The sequence below is a fragment of the Eulemur rufifrons genome, chromosome 7, assembly GCF_041146395.1.
Source record: "Eulemur rufifrons isolate Redbay chromosome 7, OSU_ERuf_1, whole genome shotgun sequence".
In the NCBI taxonomy this organism is placed as follows: domain Eukaryota; kingdom Metazoa; phylum Chordata; class Mammalia; order Primates; family Lemuridae; genus Eulemur; species Eulemur rufifrons.
The window spans coordinates 135,435,984-135,458,920 of NC_090989.1; the positions used below are offsets into that span (position 1 = coordinate 135,435,984).

At 33.9% G+C, this 22,937-nt stretch overlaps 1 protein-coding gene across 12 annotated transcripts in view; it reads right to left on the reverse strand.

Moving 5' to 3' along the window:
- SLC4A7 (solute carrier family 4 member 7) overlaps positions 1-22,937 on the reverse strand; it is a 112,349-nt gene that overhangs the window by 43,633 nt on the left and 45,779 nt on the right. For 5 of the 12 annotated variants that reach the window (XM_069473336.1, XM_069473334.1, XM_069473332.1 and 2 more), the window contains exons 4-10: positions 19,981-20,119; positions 19,272-19,432; positions 14,216-14,404; positions 6,163-6,278; positions 4,077-4,234; positions 1,907-1,994; positions 408-554 (exon numbers count right to left, since the gene is read on the reverse strand). In XM_069473336.1, the coding sequence (XP_069329437.1) occupies positions 408-554; positions 1,907-1,994; positions 4,077-4,234; positions 6,163-6,278; positions 14,216-14,404; positions 19,272-19,432; positions 19,981-20,119 (998 nt within the window). Of the gene's footprint in view, positions 1-407; positions 555-1,906; positions 1,995-4,076; positions 4,235-4,967; positions 5,028-6,162; positions 6,279-11,550; positions 11,920-14,215; positions 14,405-19,271; positions 19,433-19,980; positions 20,120-22,937 lie in introns of all 12 variants that reach the window. The other 7 variants (XM_069473330.1, XM_069473329.1, XM_069473327.1 and 4 more) reach the window with 3 other exon arrangements.

The following is a 22,937-nucleotide window of genomic DNA, read 5'->3' on the forward strand; positions in this document are numbered from 1 at the left end:
ATAAACTATGCTACAACTGTAAATGGAATAGAATACAACTATGAAAAAAGAGTAAGGAATATTTCTATGATTTCTTATGAGCAAATCTCCAGGATATATTATTATATGAAAAAAGCACGGTGTAGATCAGTATATATAGAATGTTAACTTTTGGTACAAAGAATAAATAATACATGTTCATATTTCCATTTACTGAATGAAAACCAGAAGGATAAATAAAAAACTAATCACAAATAGTTACCCACAGGAAATGAATATATGGCTAAGACGGTAAAGGGGACACAGTGGGGACACAACTTCTCTGAGTGTACCTCTTTATATAGCTTTAATTTGGAATCAAAATTTATAATCTATTCAAAAATTTTGTAATAAAAAAACCTCACAGAATAGCAGCTCTGGATTCTTACCTGGGAAGGAACACTTTTTGGTGGCTCTATACGTATAGAAGGATCCCACTCTCCTGGAGGTAGGACAGTTACTTGATCTAAAAATTCATCAATTCCAGATAAGAGGTCATTTCTGTCTTTTGCTTTATAAGCTACATCATGAAATATCTAAAGGAAAAAACATATTGAGCAAAAAGATTTTAAAGTTGAAAGAGAATTCTACACATAGTAAATTCACTTTGGATACTATAAATCTTACTTAACAATAAAAAAAATTACCTAAACTCTTAGCCCAGGCAGGTATTCACCCTACCCTGGGTAACAACTATAAAAGGTAACCCACTATTTGTATTATCAGATAAATTAACAATAACAAGCAACAAAAGAAAACAGTGATGTGTTAAGACAAAACAATTTTAAAAAAAGAAAATTATGCATGAGAAATAGTAATTCATTAGGGAATAAAATACTGTGGCATGTCATTCTACTTCTGTGACATTTAAATATCATTTATTCTAAGGCAATAATCACTTATATGCAAACAATTTTACTTAAATAATTTATTTAATGACAAATATTTACTGGTCACCTACTACTTGTTAGACACAATGCCTAAGCATTGTGGATAGTGCAATGGAGACAGTTAAGGGAAAAAGTCCCTATACTTAAGAACCTTTTGTTCCAGAGGGAAAGATAGTAAAACAAGTAATTAAATAAATATATAATTGTAGGCAATGATGTATGTTTTGATAAAAATAAAGCAGGATACAGAAAGGTAGCTGAAGGGGAAGAACAAAGTGGCCAGGGAAGGTGCTGGGAGGAGGTAATACTGTGGGAGAAATCTGAACAAAATGAGGGACAAAACCATACTTAGGGTATGGTGGTCTAGGGGTGGCTGAGAAAAGTACTCAGGCAAAAGCATTAACAATTCTAAATGTCCAGAGGCAGAAATGAGTTTAACACATCTGAGGAACAAAAAGGAAACTACTTTGGCAGGAGGTAAGTGAGGGAGGAGGGGTGAGTAGTATTAGGATGCAAGCTTTGAGAAGTATGCAAAGACTAGCTCAGATAGGACCTGTTAAGACAATGGTAAAGAGTTTACATTTAAATCTAAATATATCACAGGAAGTCACTGATGCCATGGCCAAAGATAAGGTCCCCACATGGGAGAGAGAAATTTATAAGCAAAAAAATTTCTGAGAAAAACCAAAAGAGATGATATGCTGATATGGATGGAAATGATGAAAAAATATTTCAAAATATTAAGAAGGTAGTCAATAATTTCAAATGCTTAAAACAAAAAAAGATTAAAAAGTACCCACTGATCCTGACAAAAAGGTCTTGACGACTTTATGAAAGGCAAATAAATAGTTAAAGCCTGAATATGAGAAAAAACAGTATAGACAGAAAGGACAGGTTTTTTTTAAATTTCACTATGAAAGGAGAACTGCAATTTAATATATAACATATGCTTCATAATCAGTATCTACTTCAAAGGGATTTTAGCATATTTTAGTTACCTCGTCTGTCATCAGAGTGGCTATTGATCTTCCAATTTCGTGGTATTGTGGTGCCTTGCCTGCTGGACCCAGTAATAGAAACAAAAACCTAAGGAAACATTAAAACACATAGATTTAAAAATGAACAAACAACATATACAAATCTAGGCAATCATTAAAAAAAAGTCATTCAAATGTAACATGGAAATAACACTCAGACCTCTCATCCATTCCTCCACACCAATCACTGAAAAAAGATGACAACTCCACTCAGACAAAAGCAGATCATAAGACCAAAAAAGGTACTCATAATTAACTTTCTACCAAGAGATCACTGTACATCTTCCTTAGGGTAAACAGTAATTAAGATATTAAATGTTGTACATTAAAAGTTCCCATCTTCTATATGCTTTTGGATTAAACAAATAAATCTGGTCTGTGTTGAAAAAAAAATGTAAATTAGTAAATAAAGTGAATAACAATCCCATCAAGTACTTGAAAGTAAGATCTGCCAAATAAAACGCAGTATACACAAAAAAATCCACAACCCCTCAAATTATAGTTCTGGATAAAAATTCTAGTGTTGTAAATAGGGGATTTTAGTCAACTAATCCTCTTTGAAAGGAAAAAGAATTTTTATTTACAACTCCAAATTTAACATCAGACCTCTTATTATCCTAGTGACTAAATAAAAAATATTTAACTTCCTACTTGGCTATATCCTAGTTAACACTACAACAAAATATTAATAGTCACAGTTATCCTCCTACTTTACGAGAATTTACACATGAAGCATGGAATTATTTTTCTCACTGTCTTAACATTGGATCATTAATGCAACCAACTGAGTAAATTAAAAATAAGTATATTTCCATCAAGCTCTTATTAATTCTTCATGTTTACTTATATTAAACACACAATAAGAAAAAACATTTAAAAAAATTAGTCTCATTTACAATGAAGTTTCTACAGTCAATAGCTAACAGACTGATTACCTTTTATAACTGTGGTCCCCAATCCCTGGGCCATGGACCTGTACTGGTCCATGGCCTGTTAGGAATCAGACCACACAGCAGGAGGTGAACAGCAGTCAAGTGAGGGAAGCTTCATCTGTATTTATAGCCGCTCCCCATCACTCACATCACTGCTGAGCTCCACCTCCTGTCAGATTAGTGCTGACATTAGATTCTCAAATTCTCATAGGAGCGTGAACCCTACTATAAACCGTGCATGCAAGGGATCTAGGTTGCAACTCCTTATGAGAATCTAATGCCTGATGATCTGAGGTGGAGCTGAGGCAGTGATGCTAGCACTGCAAATATAGCTTATCATTGGCAGAGAGGTTCATATAATTATTTCATTATATATTACAATATAATAATAATAGAAATAAAGAACACAATAAATGTAATGCACTTGAATCATCCCAAAACCATCCCCCGACCCCCAGTCCATGGAAAAACTTTTCTTCCATGAAACCGGTCCCCAGTACCAAAATGGTTGGAGATCACTGATTTATAACACAACTACTAATTATTGTTATGGATATTACCCCCAGTTTAATGTTTTATTTATACTGTATACTGAACAGAAAATTTGGGGCAGGCCAGAACAAAGCATTTTGCCTAATTCAAAGGCATTATTACATTCAAACAACCCTACGAAGGATTATCCTCATTTTACAAACGAAACTTAGAAAATTTAAGTCAACCTTTACTTAACCCCACCCCCATAAAAAGTAAGTGGCAGAGAAAGGATTCAACTCCATGTTCTCTGACTGCACTGCCTGCACGGAATATTAGACAATTCATCTAAAATCACACACTGTTTTTTTAAACCAAAGTTCCTAAGATACCAAACTTTTTAACTCACCACTATACTAAAGAAAAACCAATGTTTTATGAAGGTACAAAAGCAGAGTATGTCTTAAAAAGATGATGTTTATTTCATTTTATTTTTTAATTCCAAGAAGAAAACTCTTTCATGCATTAAGATTCAAAGCATTTGGTACAATGGCTGAATATCAACAATTAAAATAAGCTTTTATTACATAAAGCAACATGCTTGCTCTTTCAGTGGATAAAAATTTTTTAGGTTTTGAATATGCTAGGAGAATGTTTTTGGTTTTTTTCCTCAGACCCTGCAAAATGAAGATGAAATTAGAGAATGTTAACTGGAACTAACTCTTTACCTGGTAGGAACAGGGACCTCAGTCAACCCTGTAAGGAGGACAGCAGGAGCCAGTCTCACAAACGCAATTATAGGTCTTTCCAAAAAGTCTACTTCTCCTACCAGGACATTGGATGCCTCAGCTCCCGTAGGAATTTTTCTCATGAAATTCATGTCAACCTATTGACAAACAAATAATAATTAAAAATAAAGTTTGCGTGGTATTTATAAGACTATTTTGAGGGAAACAGGAAAGAAAAAATGCTTTTTAAGACTACTACTTGCTAACCAAAACTTGTGATCTAATGAATGTATAAATGCCAAAATTTTCACAAATATAAAGAATGGAGTAGACAAATACAAAAAAGCAAGCAAAACACATTTTTATCAATACTACTATTTTAACTGTCACAATCTTTACTATTTCAGAGATCTAAATTATCAAACATAAACTTGAGAAAATTTTCAATGAATATAGCAGTATTCATTAAAAACTATTAAGGACAAATATAGTTCACAAACTAACAATTGTTCATGAAATTATACACAGCGCTAAAAAATATTCATTTTATGATTTTCTATTATTTAATCTTAGAAATGAATTAGTCCCTTAATATAAAATAAGTCCCCTTTAAAAAAAAAAAAAAAAAAAAACTCTGGACAGTCCCCAGTATTTTCATTAAGTGGGACAAAAATCATTATTTTTATTTAAAACTAAAATTAATAGCCCTTATTGGTATAGATATATGATAATGGTATGATAATGAAATTTAGTTTTCTGTGTATAATTACAAGGAAAAGGTTACAGACATGATATCAAAGTATATGAACTTCTTCATTTATACGCGGTTTCACACAAGTCACTAAACAACCACTTACAGGGCTATCTATTAAAAATAAAACCAGCACTTACAGCGGGCCTCTTGAGTCCCACACCCAGTGTGCCACAACTACAGTGCCAGGAGGCAGACTCCTGCCCAACAGGAGACAAGGAGGTGTACACAAAGATAGGCCAAGTAAAAAAAAGTAAAACTGTGACAGAGGAACAAAAATAAACGGCAACTGCCATGTCTAGAGGAGATCTTTAACATAAAGTATATTAATTTATTAACAAGAGATAAATTGCAATGTAGTTTACTGAATACTTTTTACTGATCTAAAATAATAGGAGCACCAGTAAAACTATGATCAAGTTAGAATACAAGAATTAAAAGTACAATAGTCTTTCTGTACAGCCAATGACCCTAATGCAACCTTTCTATAATTTTAGAGTATTAAGCTCAGCAAAGCCGCAATGCAAATCATTTAAACTATTTTTCTGTAAAATGTGACTTGTAGACTTTACATCATAGAATAAAAGGCTTAAGGAAACTGAATCTTCTTGACATAACCACATTTAATAAAAAGTCTCAGAGGATGCAAAAATATTAAAATATCATGAATATCATCCTGTAGCAAATTAATATTAAAAAATTACAATGGCTACATAGAATCAATTGCTGTTAAGAAGTACTCATAAAGTACACTTTAAATTCAGTTGTAATTTAAACTCTAATAAAGTTTTTTTCCTATCTCAACTACTCATCTACCAAAATAAATCATAGTTGATACAGGTTTTTGTTTTTAATCCATGCCTTTACCTACCCATGGGGAAGCACTGATATGTTTCCCAGTAGCATTCCAGAAAGTACTGACACCGTAAGACAGTAATTCTGGGATCACATTACAGCCCAGGAAAGGCTGAATCGCTAGTGCTGTAACATCACTCCCAGAATTAATCTTTCTAGTGGTGGTAGCTCCAGAACAAATGATTGTAGTTCGAAAGGTACTAAAGTTTCATGATATCTATGGGTAGGTATAGATGGAAATATCATATTATTCACATATTCTTTTTCATATTTCTAAAACTGGTAAGCATATAAAGTTAATAACTACTCAGAAGTTACCTATAACCCTTCTTACAATTTTTTACCGTAAATTAACATATCACAGGCATCACATTTGAAAGCACCAGTTTACTAAAACATTACTACAATCAGAGCCACAAATTACTACTTATTTTCTCAATAAGAATGATTATGGAAGTTTATAGCTAATAATAGAATTACCTTGCTGAAGTCAACAGTACTATTTTCTCTGCTTCCTCCACTTCCATTACCTTTAATTTCTCCACTTTTACTATTGTCCAAGTTTCCCGGAGCAGACTGTGGAGAGGCCAAAATACCTGTATTTAAGAACAAATTCCAAATTAGTATGGAGAAAATTCTCTTTGCAACCTGACTCTGCTCATATCCTGAAAGTGATGATTATAAAAGCAAATGTGTGGAGTTAAAAAAAAAAACAGTGCCAGGTGTTAGTAACATACCAGCAAAACCAGAATGATATTTGAAGCAATGATGAAGCTATACATTTTCATATTTAAAATAATACAATTGGAATTTACAAAAATGGTGGCCTTTTGCAAAAAGAAAAAAAAAGTGAGTCAGTGTGGAACCACACAGGATGGAAGAAATACCTTAATCTGATTATCAGTATGAATACTTGGGGAATATATTTTCAGTATATTACATACATGTAAATTGCATAAAGCTTAATGATGCCTAACTATACCAATTAAATGCTAACATCAATCAAATTCTCTGCAAACCCTAAGTGTAACTCAAAAAATTTAAGAGCTATACCAGCTAAATGTAGGTTGAATTAATATAATCTTCCATAATCAAAACAGTTCCTCAAAAATTTTCATTTCTCTTTGTTAGTATTTACATCTATAATGTCTAGTATCATTATTACTAAGAAACATAACTTTAAAATACAATAAGCAAGTTTTTTTTATAATGTAAGTGCAAAGAATAAAGAGTTTTATAATTAAAGGAATCTGTATTAAAATATGCACTCTGCCACTTTGTATCTACGTGACTCACTCAAACCTCTAAAATTCAGACAAAGCCATAAAATTGGCTTATTTGGATTAGAAATGATAGTTGTTTGGATTACAAATTATAAATATATGTTCAAACATTAGTATATTCACTTCAAGTGACATTCAACAGCAACATTTCACAACAATAACCTAAATAAAAACATCACTTAGTATATGATCAATCATTAATACTATGATTTCTACCAAAAGCCCAAAACTCAAAAATTTAAGTATATTACACAGATATCTACTATTAAATGAATCTCATATTTTTAAAATATCAAAGATTTTCTAGTCCAAGAATATAGGCCAATAATACCTAAAACATTGAATGTTATAGGGGGAAAAAGCACTGACATACAATCAACTTTACTTTTAGTTTTAACTGTGCCACTCACAACAATCTAGTGACCCACAGAAATTCAGTTAAAATCTGTTTTGTGATTAGAGCCTATAAACTTTGAAGTTAATTTGGTAATCAACTTCCAGAATTTTAAGCACATCAGATATACTTGATGCATCTAATGGTGTTTTCATTTCAGTAGACTAGAACATACTATAACTAATGAATATTGAAACTAAGTCATCTGGGTTGATTGCTTAAACTCAATGACAGAAGACTGCTGTGATAGCCACTTCTCTGTTAAATTGCCTAAACTAGGATGTCAATGCAACCCAAAAAATCTTAATTTGCAATCTAAATAGCCATGTGATCATCCTTTGGAAAAGTTAAACACTTCTGAAATAAAAACTATTTCCCAAGCCTTAACTCATTTTTCACAGTTAGCCGAGGACTGAAAAGTTACTGAGATTCCTCTTCTTTGGCCTTTGTTCCTAAACTTACAGAAGAGAGTCCTTTCCTTGCCCAAGGAGGGGATAAAAGTTAACCAGTATCTCAGTGGCTTCCAACTAACTCCACACAAGAAAATTAAAAGTATCATTAAGGCCGTGGTAGCAACTACAACTGAGCATTACATCTTTCCAACAGCTAAATGCATTCAACCTGTGGGGGTATAATCAAAAGAATACATAATGCAGTTTTCCAGAATAGGCCAAGCTGCCAGATTTGAGGGAGATGAGTGAAATGAAGAGAAGGCCGTGGGGAAAAGTAAAGATACAGCAGCAATGAGAAGAAACGATGAGGATCTCAATGCTGACAAAGCTGGAAGGTATAACCTGAAGTCACTTGACTAACTTGGTCATCTTGAACCTGTCCCTTTTTCAAAACTGGCATGCCAGGTGAAGGCTAGAGTTCTGTAACATTACTGTCTCTGGGAAGTCCTTTCCAACCTCAGCTAAATTAAAGCTGTTTTCTCAGTCAGTAAATTCCTACAATAAATTACTAGCAATCAGAATTAAATGAGTAAATCACCAAAAAATAAAGCTCTCTATCATTAGCACAGATAGCTCAGAAGGACTGTATGATTTTGCTTTAAGAAAAAGAAAAAAAAAAACATTAGCCAGGCATGGTGGCACGTGCCTATAGTCCCAGCCACTCTGGAGGCTAAGGCAGGAGGATAGTTTGAGCCCAGGAATTTGAATTTGCAGTGAGCTATGATGATGCCACTGCATTCTAGCTTGGGTAACAGGTTGAGACCCTGTCTCAATTTTAAACAAAAAGGAAAAGAAAAAGAAAAAACAGATATGAATGGGTATATAAATAAAATCAACAATGGGACTTTAAAAATCATACTCCAGTAAATCTATTATTTTACACTTACATTTTTTTCTCAAATAGCAAATCAAACTAGAGAAAGGTAAATCAAAGATATCAGAGTTTTCTGTCAATAAAAGTTTGAAAGTAGGCCGGGCATGGTGGCTCACACCTGTAATCCTAGCATTAGCATTCTGGGAGGCCGAGGCGGGAGGATCGCTCGAGGTCAGGAGTTCGAGACCAGCCTGAGCAAGAGTGAGCCCCCCCTCCCCCATCTCTACAAAAAAATAGAAAGAAATTATCTGGATAACTAAAAATATATAGAAAAAATTAGCTGGGCATGGTGGCGCATGCCTGTAGCCCCAGGAGGTTGAGGCAGAAGGATTGCTTAAGCCCAAAAGTTTGAGGTTGCTGTGAGCTAGGCTGATGCCACGGCACTCTAGCCTGGGCAACAGAGTGAGACTCTGTCTCCAAAAAAGAAAAAAAAAAAGTTTGAAAGTAGAGGTAGGTACAGCAGTGGTTCACACCAGGGAAGATTATGCCCCCCACGAGACATCTGGCAATGTCTGGAGACATATTTGGTTGTCACAACTAGGGGGAGGAGTGCTACTGGCAGCTAGTGGGGTAGAGGCCAAGTATGCTGCTAAACATCCTAAAAAGCACAGGACTGTTCCCTCTTACCCAACCATCCAGCAAAGAATTTTTAAAGCCCAAAATGTCAACAGTGCTAAGGTTAAGAAACAATGATTTAGAAAAAAGATATTTACAAATACTAAAAATAAGTTCACCTCTTTTACATATAATTATCCTCCAACAAACGACTAATGGGAAACACCACTTTCTTTTTTATTATGGGTATGCACAAATAATGACTCCATGACAACACAAAAAGCTACAGCAGTAGTCTCTCCAAAGTGATGCTGAGGCTACCTTCCTCCTCTAAGATAGTATCAGACTTCAAGGAAACTTCTCTAGGGTTACTGGGTGCTTTAAGCACCAAGGAATTTAAGCGGGGAATAATGTATAGCTGTGCCTATTATTTTTCCTCAATGATTACATAATCTGCTACAGATGTCTTCTTAAACAGTAATTATGAGCTTTTTCCTGTCTTTAGAAATTTCCTCCATTTTAATTTCTTCTCTTCAGAAAGGCTGACAAATCTCATGGCAAAAAAAAAACAAACTCATGGGAAAAAAAATAAAAACTTGTGTTCCTCAATCCATAGTTAATTGCTCCTTTTATCACTTTCACATGGCCTAAAACAAGCAACTTTAAAATCATTTTTGTTTAAGGAAAAGTAGTAAGTCTTGATAGTTTTTCTTAATTAAAACAGTGCTGATTTCTCTGAATAAGTATTTCTAGGGTTTTCTTTTTTCCTACTTTATGTTCAGTTACCTCATTATTAAGCTGTATCATTTTCATGAACTGGTAAAACTCACAGTGAAACACTCAACTGCAGACTTTGTTGTAAGTAGACCTGAGTTCAAATCCCTTCTCTGGTCATTTACAGTATGATCCTAACATCTCTAATCTTTTCCTCATTTGTAAAATAGGGATAACATCAATCTCATCAAATTGTCACAGGAATTAGAAATAGGTTTGAAAAGCATCTATCACTGTGTCTGGAACCAACTATAAAACAATGGTATGATTATAACTAATGTTGTGATCATTTAGCCACAAAACTTGCATTTGTACTTCTAAAAGTGTATCCTTTTTGCAACTACACTAAGTTTTGATTAAATGTAATTGGTGTGTTTGGATAAAAGCAATAGAGAGATAGATTTTTTTATATAATGATGAAAACAAGAATTTGTAGTCAGAGTAATTAGACTTGTCACTTTCTAGTTATATAACTCTGGGGAAGTTAACTTTTCTAACTTTATGAAAATGAATATATCCACCTAACTTCCAAAATGTGTATGCACATTAAATAGGTTAATAATCACCACTAAAGTGTTAGATATTATCAGTATTTTGGAAAAATGTGATTAATAATTCAGTGATTAAAACCACTAGTTAGTGTTATATGTCACGATGAGGGTTAGCTGAAATATGAATAAAAAATTCACTAAAATATACTTATTTTAGAAGAATTAGGTACAAAGATATGTGTATAAATGTACATTTAAGCAATATATAAGGAAGAACCAAATTATCATAATTTATAGCCCTTATGTAAGTTATAGCCCTTTTATCCACTAAGAAATAATTTTTCAAATTCATATATAAAAATATATCCTAGCTGTAACTACAGGAACTCTGGTCCTAAAAATCTCAAAGTACATTTGGATTAAAGATAGATACAGCATTAAATAAAGAACAATTAAATTCCAATCCAAAATATAAATACTAGTCTTGAAATAATGATGATTCCAGGCAGTCAGGATTGAATGTTCTTTTTCTCATTTTGCCTCTGAGAAGATTGAAGTTTTCCAATAACTATCTTTTTTAAAAAGGCTAAAATGTACTACATTCTTTGGAGAAAAGCACCAAATAGATAAAAAGGCTCATCACCTCACTTATGTACATGTGTTCATTCACCTTATGAGTTAACTACGCAAGAAGTAAAGCCACCATTCAAAAAAAAAAAAAATTCATGGCAAATGGAAACATTAGTTATAAAAAATTTCTATGCTTTTCTGAACCATTCAAATGCTTTAACCTCTAAAATCTTACTGAAAATTTTTGAAAGGGCTTAAATTATGTGTAGTCTTCTTTGTAGTCTTTTTATAACTTAAATTTTTAATAATTCTATCATTTTCTACAATATACTATAAAGAAAAAAAACATGCAGAAGTCAAAATAAATTGTAAGCATTATCTACGTATGCTGCTCAAGCTATGTGCTGAAAGGCATTCCAAGTGCAAGTGATCCAGAGGCAGAAAGCACCACACATGGAGGGTTTTGGATAGTTGCCTGGAATTAAGTCAACATTTTCCTCATTCTTCTGGTCCTGGCCTTGCAGTGCTTCTAAGTCTTCCTCAGGCGGATGAATTACTACTGTGGGAATATCGTCACTGGCAGGTGAAACCAATAGTTCTGGGGCCTGAAGCTGACTCTGTTGGGAACTTCTGGAGGCCAGGCGACTGGTGCTAGGGCTGGAAGGAGGACTGTTTTGAGGGGTGGGTACTGGGGTTGTACACCTCGAGCCTGCAGGGGTTCCAGCTCTTGAAGAAGGAAGAAGATGACTGAGAAGAAGAGATAAAGGCGATTCTCCTCTCAATGAAAGGTTTGAGGCAGATAGACCTGTTCGCAAAGAGTGGCGGGAGGCTGAAAGGCCTTCCCCTGAGATAAAACAAATAAATGAAAAATGATGAAGTTCACTGAAGAAGGAGATGGAGACAAAAAAAATCAATTTACACTGTAAATTAATTGCAAGCTTTAAAGGCCCAAAATTTCAAATTCATGCTGTAAGGCTTAAGCATGTCAATCAAGTGTTTAAATGTTAGAAAGTCTCTAAAAAGTTGCTTAAACTGTAATTAGTTCCCTGAAGGTATAACCAAAACCAACCAACAAAAAAAAAAAAAAAAATCAATGTTAAAGACAGATGGACAGATGGTGGGAGTGGAGAGGAGCAAAATATCCCTGTTATAAATTAGAATGACCAATAGTTAGTGTAGCATTTTTTTAAAAAGACAATATCAATGCAAAGTTGCTGCTTAAATAGCAAAAGAGAATATATAATATAAAAAAAAATCTAAGAAATAGAACCCAAACCAAAAATTAACAGCACTGATAGCTTATATATCATGTATTTGTCCTACATTTTACATTTTACCAAACAGCTACAGATCTCTCATAGGAGTCCACATTAACATTACCTAATAATTTATAACTTAAGATTGATATTAAATATTTATAACATTAAGTCAATAAAACATCATCTACTGGTAGCGTTCTAAGTAAAGTTTAAAAACATAAGACAAATTATAGAAATGTTTTTAAAAAGAGAAACAATGTCAATTTTAAAGAATACATATTCTTGAGCTCTCTAAAGATATTAATAAATGCCCTAAAGTATGCTTATTTCTAACATAGCAGATAAATTTAATCAAATGCATTTAATATTTGATTTAAGTAGAATAAAGCATTTCTCACCAACAACAGCAATAAGGTAGTGAGTGTAAAATATTTCAAAAGATCATGCATACTTACACTTTAAAGCACCTGATATTTCTATTAAGTGTAGCTTACAATAACATTTCTTTATGAAAAACATGAGAAATACAACAATTAATTACATATGGCCTAAGTAATCAAACCCACACACTCAAGAGATTTCAGAAATATTAAAAATAAAAACTAACCATTAAAAAAACACCATTTAGTTAAAAAATTAGCCACATGCAGAAAAACTGTTAAATTACTATATTTCAACAAAATAACATAATAAAATGGCATTTAAAATAGCCATTATCTATGATCAAAAGGAAACAAATTACAACTAGAAAATAATCAGGAACCACTGCATATGAGGAATAAAAATTTAATAGAGTCCCTTTGCACAAATGAATTCATTTTACCAAAACAGAGAATATACAATAAATAAAAGATGAAAAAGAGAGGTAAAATGTGCCACATATGGCTTGCTTTTAAATTGAACTCCAGTCCATAAGAGATGTTCGTTTATTCTTAAGAGTCCTTAAATATGCCAAGGCATAATTTTAAACAGATTAAAAAGAGTTTTAATGGTCATATGATCAAATATTTCACATGGAGCTACAAAAGATGATTACTATCAACTTTAGATGTATTAAACCCTGACACTTATGTATATTTGCTGGTAGAACACTTAAAAGCTATTATTTCAGGGATAAAAAAGATGAGCAGACACTGTGTTCCATACCCCCCTCCTCGTTGCTGTAATTCACATAAGCCTTGGGCAGTAGTAGCAGCTAGGGGCAACTGCTAGAGGCAGTAGTGGCCCTCATAAACTACACCAATCCTTTGCACGTGGCTTTTCATCAGAGTTCTCAAGCCTAGTGATGTATTCCTCCACTTTAGGCAGAAGAAAATAGGGAGAGGCAAAACCTCCAGGTGTGCCAGCTGTAAGACACTGACAGAGGTAAAGACCTAAAAAAAACACAGTCTTCCCATGTCCCACACAACCTGCTGCTGGCCTGTGCATGAGAGTGGAAAGCTGGACTATGTGGACCTGGGTCTGAGCCATTCTTAATGGCTTGGAAGATACCAACTAGATCACCTTTAGTGTAAGATAGGAACAGTCATAAGAACCTTTCACAAATAGCATAAAGAGCAGTGAAATCAGCAAACCAATCCAAAAACACCTGTTTATACCCAGTAAAGTATATTCAAGAGACAAGAAAAATCCAATGTAAAAGTTAACATCCAAGATGTATAATTAAAATGATTAAACTGAAATTATAGATCATAATTTATGCTTCATTAATCAGTTACATAACAAGAAACCTTGAATAGAAACAAAAAAGCAGGAAGGAGAAGTAATAAAGGGTTAGGCATAGTGATAGTGTTTAAATATTCCCAAATGTTAATTGTAACATACTGGAATGCTGTTATAGAAGAAGTGTTAGCAAAAACTGGATGCCACAACTTATCTCACCATTCCTTTCAAGCAAGTGAGGGTCAGAATGTTTCTTGCCTATATCTGCAAAAGATCGAACAAGGGGAATCCGACTGGTGAATCTTTTTTCATTCTGATGATGATGTCTCTTCAGAAGAGCTTCTCTGACATTCTCTCGTATGGACTCATCTAGTTGGCCCGAGGCTATCATGTTGTCTAATACCATATCTATTCAAAGGAAAAAAATAAGTTATTGTTATTAAATACTTAGATAACTATAATATAGGAATAAACTGTAAGTGAAACCGCTTAACAAAAATTATAATCTTATACAGCTCTAGGGAGTATTTTTACTCTCTTTTAATAGTAAGTGATCAATGCACCAAGGTAAATATGAACATTATCCATCTAACAAAAAAGAAAAAATTAAAGAGACCTTTATTTTAATAAATATAAATACTTATAAAGAGCTTACTATTACTTACAGGGATAGTCATCCTAAGGTTGAAAGTGCTTTCCTATATGGATGCAATAAATTCTATTAAACTAAATATTCAATAATATTGGCTTTCTGAGATGTGAAAGTATTTTAGTGCCTCACCTCATATTTTCCCCAAAAATTGTTCCAGTAAATGAATAGCTGGACCCACTCATTTCATCATTAACTATTTACGGAGTGACTGCTATGTGTTAGGAATACAACCGTTAACAAAACACAGCAAGTTTCTGCTTTCTTCCAGAGGTAGACAAACCAATGAGCAAATAAATAGATTAAATATCATGAGGTAGTAAGTTCTAGGAGGGGGAATAAATCAGGTTTTGAGGAAAGCGTGGGGAATGGGGAGATTGATGGCAATGCTATTTTATACATTATTGCAGTGGGTAGACTATTTTTAATTTATAAAATATGTATATCTTAAAAACAGTGGTACTAACTTGAGAGAATAGAGTCAAATTTTCAAAAACTATAATAAGATTACTCTATAAAAAAAAATCGACTGATCAACCTAACCGGTAAACTATAACATTAATACAACAACTACAGTTTACCAAATAAGTGAACACTGGACTATACATTTACTAAAAGTTACTATACTACATTACACGGTAATTGCAAAGCCAAAGTAAGACCCACAAATTCACTATTCCCAACCCTAACTCAATTTTTCAGTGATTCATAGAAGGTAAGAACTCTGACAATTTAAATATCTGCAGCACACAGTCAAATCTAACAATCAGGTAAAATTGAAGGATTTCTAGCCTGAGATGTTCTAATAAGTTCATGGTTCTCTTGAAGATCAAATACTACAGATTTTTTGTTTTTCCATCAGAGCAATGTACAGTGATAGTCACAATCACTGAACTTGATTTTGGTTTTGAGCAATTTTAGTTAGTGGCCAAAAAGCTATGTCATAGATGCCTTTTCCCATTTTCTACCTTCACATTATCCTTCAAATCTCTCCTTCATTTTCATTATTATATCTGTCATTCATTATTGTATCTATCATCACGTCTTGCTTAGACTATTCCAAGAGAATAGCTGGTCTACTTGCTTCTAGCTTCTTCCTACTCCAAAGCCATCCTACATTCTGTTGCCAGAATGATCTTCCTAAAAATGAGCTCAGATAATACTTTCCCTCCAACTTAAGAACCACCAAGACTGCCAAAATGCCTACTAAATAAGATCCAATTTCTTAACCCAATAATTCAAGGTAAGTCACAACAAATCTCTAGCCTGTTTTCCCAACACATCTTCTACAACTATTGAGGAAATCTGTATACTCGAAACTGACTTTCCTGTGATGCATACCTGCCTATACTTCTCTAGACTTTTCTTCCTGCTCTTTATCCTCCTTAAAATACTTTCTTTTTTTTTTGTACCACCTGCTCCTTGTTCCCATATGTTCAAATTCTATCAGGGGCGGGGAACCTGAAGCCTAAAGGCTACATGTGGCCTTCTAGGCCCTTAAGTGTGGTCTTTTGACTGAATCCAAATTCTACAGAACAAATCCTTTTATTTTTATTAACACATTTTTGTTCATCTTTTATATTTTTATTTTTAAAATGAATGCACTTAAAATACCAAAGAATAAAATAAGTTTCAAAGAAATAATCCTCCCAGATTCACCGGCACAATTAGAACATTAGTAAGCCATAAGGGCTAAATTGACGGCTGCTACACTCATGATTTAGTGCTCATGATTTAGTTCCCCCATCTGACTGGTGCCACTACCATACGAGGCTGGTTGGCAAGAGTTTATGGGGGTCGAGTATGCCAGTCTATTATCAGCTTTTGACAATGGTGCACTATGTTTCTGTTTGAAGTGGAATTTGTGAATAGTTGCACAGCTCAACAGTATTTTTTAATTCTGTCTGCTTAACAGCTCACCATGTCAAAGGAGACCAACAGAATGCTAAAAGAAGAAAACAGATTTTCTAATGAAGATTGAGAATTGCAATATTGTCTTATTTCTGCTAAAAACAAGATGATATGCTTGCTTTGTGATACTACAATGCTCATAAGTATTATAATACTCCTAAAGACCACAAATATTTTAAGTTAGAGAGAGAAGCGCAAAAGGTTGTATTGCAGAAATTAAAAGAACAAAAGCAAAAGCAAAGACAATTCTTTGCAGTAAGAGCTGAAAATAATGCCACTGAAGCAACTTATAAATTAGCTTATGTACTCAGGAGAAAAAGGGAAGCCATTCAGTGATGTAGAAATTGTAAAAGAATGCACTATTGAAGTTGTAGGATGCTTAGACCCCAATAACGTTTCAAAGTACAAACAACTGCCTCTTACAAGGAGAACCATAACTGAGTGGCAACATGAATTAGCCTCTGACTTAACAGAACAATTTCATGCAATACTTCAAAAGGAAAATATATATTACTTAATTGCATTGGATGAATCAACTGATTCTACTGACTTGGTGGGGGTTTTATACCTCATTCAGGTCACAGCAGAAGATTTTCTTTGCTACAAAGAGTTCCTTGCCTTGGGCACTCTTACGAACAGAACACAGAAAATAGATATCTTCAACAACTTTCAAGATAAATGTCATGAAGTTGGACCGAATTGGGTAAATTTAGTGAGTGTACGTACAGACAGTGCACCTTCCATGACAAGAAAACATGAAGGGTTTATTGCACAGACAAAAAAAGTATTAACAGATCCAGATGCTCTCATTTCTTTTCACTGTATCCTGCATCAGCAAAATCTCTGTGCTAAAGCTACTATTTTAAATGACGCTTTGCAACAAGTTGTAAGTGCTGTTAACTATATTCATGCAAAGGCAACACAGACAGCATCCTCAGTTTAGTAACATGTTAAAGTTGAACAATGAGGTATTCAGTATGGATTTGCCCTATCATTCCAAAGTGTGTTGGCTACTGCAGGGACAAGGGTTACCCAAAATTTTATCTCTGCGAGAACAGACAGTTAAATTTTATGAAGAACTAAATCAACAATGTGAATTATTGAGAGAAGATTTCTATAGAAATGCATCATTTCTGTGTGATATCATGTCTAATTAAAATGACTTGAATATTTCTTTGCAAGGTAAAACTAAGTCCATACATGATCTGAGCCAAAAAAAAAAAAAAAATCAGAGCATTTCAGAAAAAAACTATCTTTTTTCAAAACAATTGTTCAAAAGAAAATCTTTTTTTTTTTTTTTTTTTTTTTTTTGAGACACAGTCTTGCTCTGTTGCCAGGCTAGAGTGAGTGCCATGGCGTCAGCCTAGCTCACAGCAACCTCAAACTCCTGGGCTCAAGCAATCCTCCTGCCTCAGCCTCCCGAGTAGCTGGGACTACAGGCATGCGCCACCATGCCCAGCTATATATATATATATATATATATATATATATATATATTTCAGTTGGCCAGATAATTTCTTTCTATTTTTAGTAGAGACAGGGTCTCGCTCTTGCTGAGGCTGATCTTGAACTCCTAACCTCAAGCGATCCACCCGCCTTGGCCTCCCAGAGTGCTAGGATTACAGGCGTGAGCCACTGCGCCCGGCCCAAAAGGAAATTTTGGATGAACATTTTCCCCAGTTAGCAAAAGTCGCTGACGAGCAGGATGATATATGCAAATCAATTAAGAATATGTAGCTGTTATAGACCTACTAATTGAAGAATACAGTAAAAGGTTCACTAACTTTGAGAATCATGACATCACACTCAAATTAGCATTTCAGCCTTACCTAGTTGATATCACCAAGGCACCTAAAGAACTATAGATGGAATTGATTGAGTTCTCAGTAGATGACATTTTAAAGTCATCAATGCTCAGAACGATCCAACTGAAATATGGAAAAATGCAGTAGAATATTCACACCTTCAGAAACATGCCCAAAAAATGCTTCCTTGCTTTTCAACCACTTATCGCTGTGGATCTACATTCTCCTACCTAACCCAAATCAAGACACCCTTAAGGTCACAAATGACTGATACCCATCTGGAGGATCGACTGAAACTGTGGACCTCCGTGTTGCAATCAAATATTCAAATGCTTTCCAACAAAAAGCTGACACAACAAAGTCATTAAAAGGTTAGTTAACTTTAACAAATAGTTTTCATTTTTTGAAATTACTAAGTACTTAGTAGTTAGATGTTACAAAATCATGTACATTTTTAAGTATATCTAATTGAAGTTTCTTGAATGTGGCCTTATTTGATTACAGCTAAATTAATGCAGCCTTCCAACATGAAAAGGTTTTCCACCCCTGTTCTATGAATAAGTTGTACAATTAATTTTCTCTGTGGATCTTCCCCAGATACCTGGTCCAAAAAACAAAGAAACAGAAACTATTTTCTCTGAATTTTCAGAGAACAGACTCCATATTTGCTTATGGCACCACTCATACTCTTCTTGATACTACTGTTATGTCTGTTTCATTTAACCTTCTAGTGTCCAAACCTTATCAAAGATCAAAAGTCTCCTTTATTTACATACCTATTCCTCAGACTGCCCTGCATTGAAGAGAAGCTCAACATACAGTTGTTAAATGAATGTCTAAATTCCACTTTCTTTAATTATCTCTAATTTTAGAACATCTTAAATATTTTAAAAAGTCAGTTTACTATAACCTGCTATTTCATCTAGAGTGCTTGCTCTCATATCCAGCATGACTGTTCCATTTAGGATGCAACTCCTTAGTTCAAAAAGACTGTGCAAAGAAAGAGTTGCCACGTAAGGTTTGCTCCATCGGTCACCGCCATCTTCAACATCCTCTTCAAATTTCAGCCATCTGTATGTATAAGATATAAAGATATTTTATAAGTAGTGAAGATTACATTTGTTTAGCTTAATGTGATAAACATAAACTTGTTCTTTTAAAAAGAAAACTACCACCAAAACAAAATTTGGTTATAAACACCTTTTCACAAACTGGGAAAACTGTCTGCAATATCTGCAGTCACAAGTTCCTCTTTCTATTCTAGCCATTATAATAATAGGCCTTAAAGAAAACTATAGAATTTCAGGTAGTTTCTACCTCTACTCCCCTTTTAAACACATAATACATAAGATTTTTATTTTCAAATTTGTTTAACTAAAGACTCATTAAAATCTACAATAACATAATCCCTTTTATGTTATATTAAAGTATACGATTACTGAAAGAAAAAATTTGAGAATAAAGAGAAATAGTAAAGATAGAATTTCCACACATTGACAAGGAAATTCTCTGCTTACTGGCTTAAAGTACCAGATATATCTCATAATTTCAATTTAATATTCTCATTACAAAAAGAAATCAAGTAAAACCAATTGAAAAATGAGACTCAGCAGTATTACCTGGCAGTTTCTTTCCATTCATATTCTTCTCCATCTCTATAACATAGTTCATCCATTTCCGTGAAGAGATCGTGGGGAATATGTTCTTCATCATCATCTTCAGTACCAAGGATAAACTGAACCCTCTGGGATGGTGTATCTTTACAAAATAAAAATTTAAATATACTCAAAATTGTCCTCAATTCATTCACAGTTTTGAAAATAGAATGCTTTTTGTTACCTCCATAAACAAATATATTTCATTAAAACTTTTAATTATTATAAAAATACTATAATTCTGAAAGGAAACAAGAACCATCCATCCAGGGAAAAATAAGTCACAGAAAGAGTAACTCTACAGAGAAAAAAGAAAAATTATATTAAAAATAAACAAGTCAAACTAAGTTTATAACTAACTGATCTAAAACAAATAAAAATAAGTAACATCTCAAAACACAGAACACTGTGCTGAAAGGCAGCACATTTTCCTCACCAAAAACATATGGAAATGTTAGACAAAACAGAATATTTAAAATATAAGCTAAGCTCAGGAGTGAAAAAAAGAAAATCTCCAAGTTTTGAAAAAAAGAGAATCTCTAAATTCCAAAAAATGATGAGAAAACTCAAAGCTGTTAAGTATACAGAAACTGACTTTTCCTACTATCATGAAAAAACAAAACTGTCAGCTGGTATTTGAGAGGTAGGACAAGTCACTTCAAGAAACAACCCATTCATGGCATCTGAAATTAAACTACTTGTGTGGTACAGGATCCCCAAACAGGGAAATCAGCATAAATACTAGTCCAGGACAGTCAAAAGTCCTAGGGCCCTCGTATAAACAAACAACCAACCACAAGCAACAATTAAAAACAAAATCAAGCTCTAGTGAATACAGAGAGATGATTTCACACTCAAAATTTACACCTGAAGTAAACAATCCTCCCGGCACTTGTGGATACAACAAACAGGAATATTAGAACAGGTTAAAAAGTAGATTAGAGGGTATTATCAAAGACAAGTGAGATCTGAGGAAACTACAGATAATGCAGAAACAACAGGTAAGAAGGTAGAAAACATAAAAGGTTAAGAGATATAGAGAAGGTCAATCAGAAAGAACTCCAGAAAGAGGAAAATAATAAAGAATAGGGGGAGAAGCATGAGAAAAATATAATCTGAAATTTTTCTAGTATGTATATGCAGGAGCCTTCATATTGAAGGAATATCCTGAGACCTATGCAGGACAAACAAAAACATATTATGATTGAACTTCCTAATGTTTTGAACTTTCCAACATTTAGGTCTTACATGCCTTTTGTCAGATTGATCCCTAAATAATATTTTTGGTGTTACCATAAATGATGTCTTTAATTCCAATTTCTCATTATTCATTGCTACTATCCAGAAATATAATTGATTTTATGTCCTAGGACCTTGTTAAACTTAGTTCTCTGTAGTTTTGAAGACTGCTTAGGATTTGGTACCTATACGATCATCCATCTGTAAATAAAGACAATTTTCCTTTTTCATTGCAATCTGTATGCCTTTAATTTCTTTCTTGTCTTATTACACTGGCTAGGTGCTCCAGTACATGCTGCATGAAACTGGTAAGAGAAGACATCTTTGCCTTTTTCCAAATCTTAGAAAGAAAGCATTCAGTCTTTCATCATTAAATGCAAACTTGACTGTAGGGGGGTTTTTGTAGAGGCCCTTTATCAGGTTGAGGAAGTTTCCTTCCATTCCTAGAGTTTGTCAAGAGTTTTATCATGAATGAGGGTTGAATTTTGTTAAAGGCTTTTTTTTTTTTTTTTTACCTATTTAGATAATTTTATTGCTTTTCTCCTTTATGCTGTTAATGTGGGTATTCATTTACATTGATACTGTTTAAATTTTAAACCAACCTTACATTCCCACTTGGTTATCAGTTTACTATTTTTATTGTAACAAATTACCATAAATTTGGTGGCTTAAACAACACAAATTTATTCTCTTTTTTTTTTTTTTTTTTTTGAGACAGAGTCTCACTCTGTTGCCCAGGCTAGAGTGAGTGCCGTGGCGTCAGCCTAGCTCACAGCAACCTCAAACTCCTGGGCTTAAGCGATTCTACTGCCTCAGCCTCCCGAGTAGCTGGGACTACAGGCATGTGCCACCATGCCTGGCTAATTTTTTTTTTTTTTTTTGTATATATATTTTAGTTGTCCATATAATTTCTTTCTATTTTTAGTAGAGACGGGGTCTCACTCTTGCTCAGGCTGGTCTCGAACTCCTGACCTTGAGCGATCCACCCGCCTCGGCCTCCCAGAGTGCTAGGATTACAGGCGTGAGCCACCGCGCCCGGCCACAAATTTATTCTCTTATAGTTCTAGACACCAGAAGTCCAAAATGAGTCTTACAGGGCTAAAATCGTGGTGCTGGCAGGGCTGGTTCCTTCTGATGGCTCTAGAAGATTCATGCCCTTTTCTAGCTTCTGAAGGCTGTCTCCTTTCCTGGGATCACAACCCAGTCCTCACTTCACTGTGGCCGCTTGTCTCTTTTGTCACATTTATTTCCAGTCTGATCTTCCTTACTTTTACTAAGGATCCCTGTGATTATATCAGCTCTATCTACGTAATCCAGGATAATATCCCCATTTCAAAATCATTAACCTAATCACATCTGCAAAGTCCTTTTTGCCATATAAGGTAACATTCACAGGTTCAAGAGATTAGGACATGAACACCTTGGGAGCCGTTATTCAGCCTACCACTGTCACGCTGTATTATCCCTTTTAAGTATTGCTGGATAAAATCTGTATTTTGTTAAGGATTTTTGAATCTATAGTCACAAGAATATTTTTCTGTAGTTTTATTTGCCTATAACATCTCTGTCTAGTTTTAGTATCAGGGTAATACAAAATTCATAAAATGAATTGGGAAGTTCATTATTAAATTTTCAGTTCAAATTAAATTTTAAGTTCGTTATTAAATTTTCTATTTCTTCCT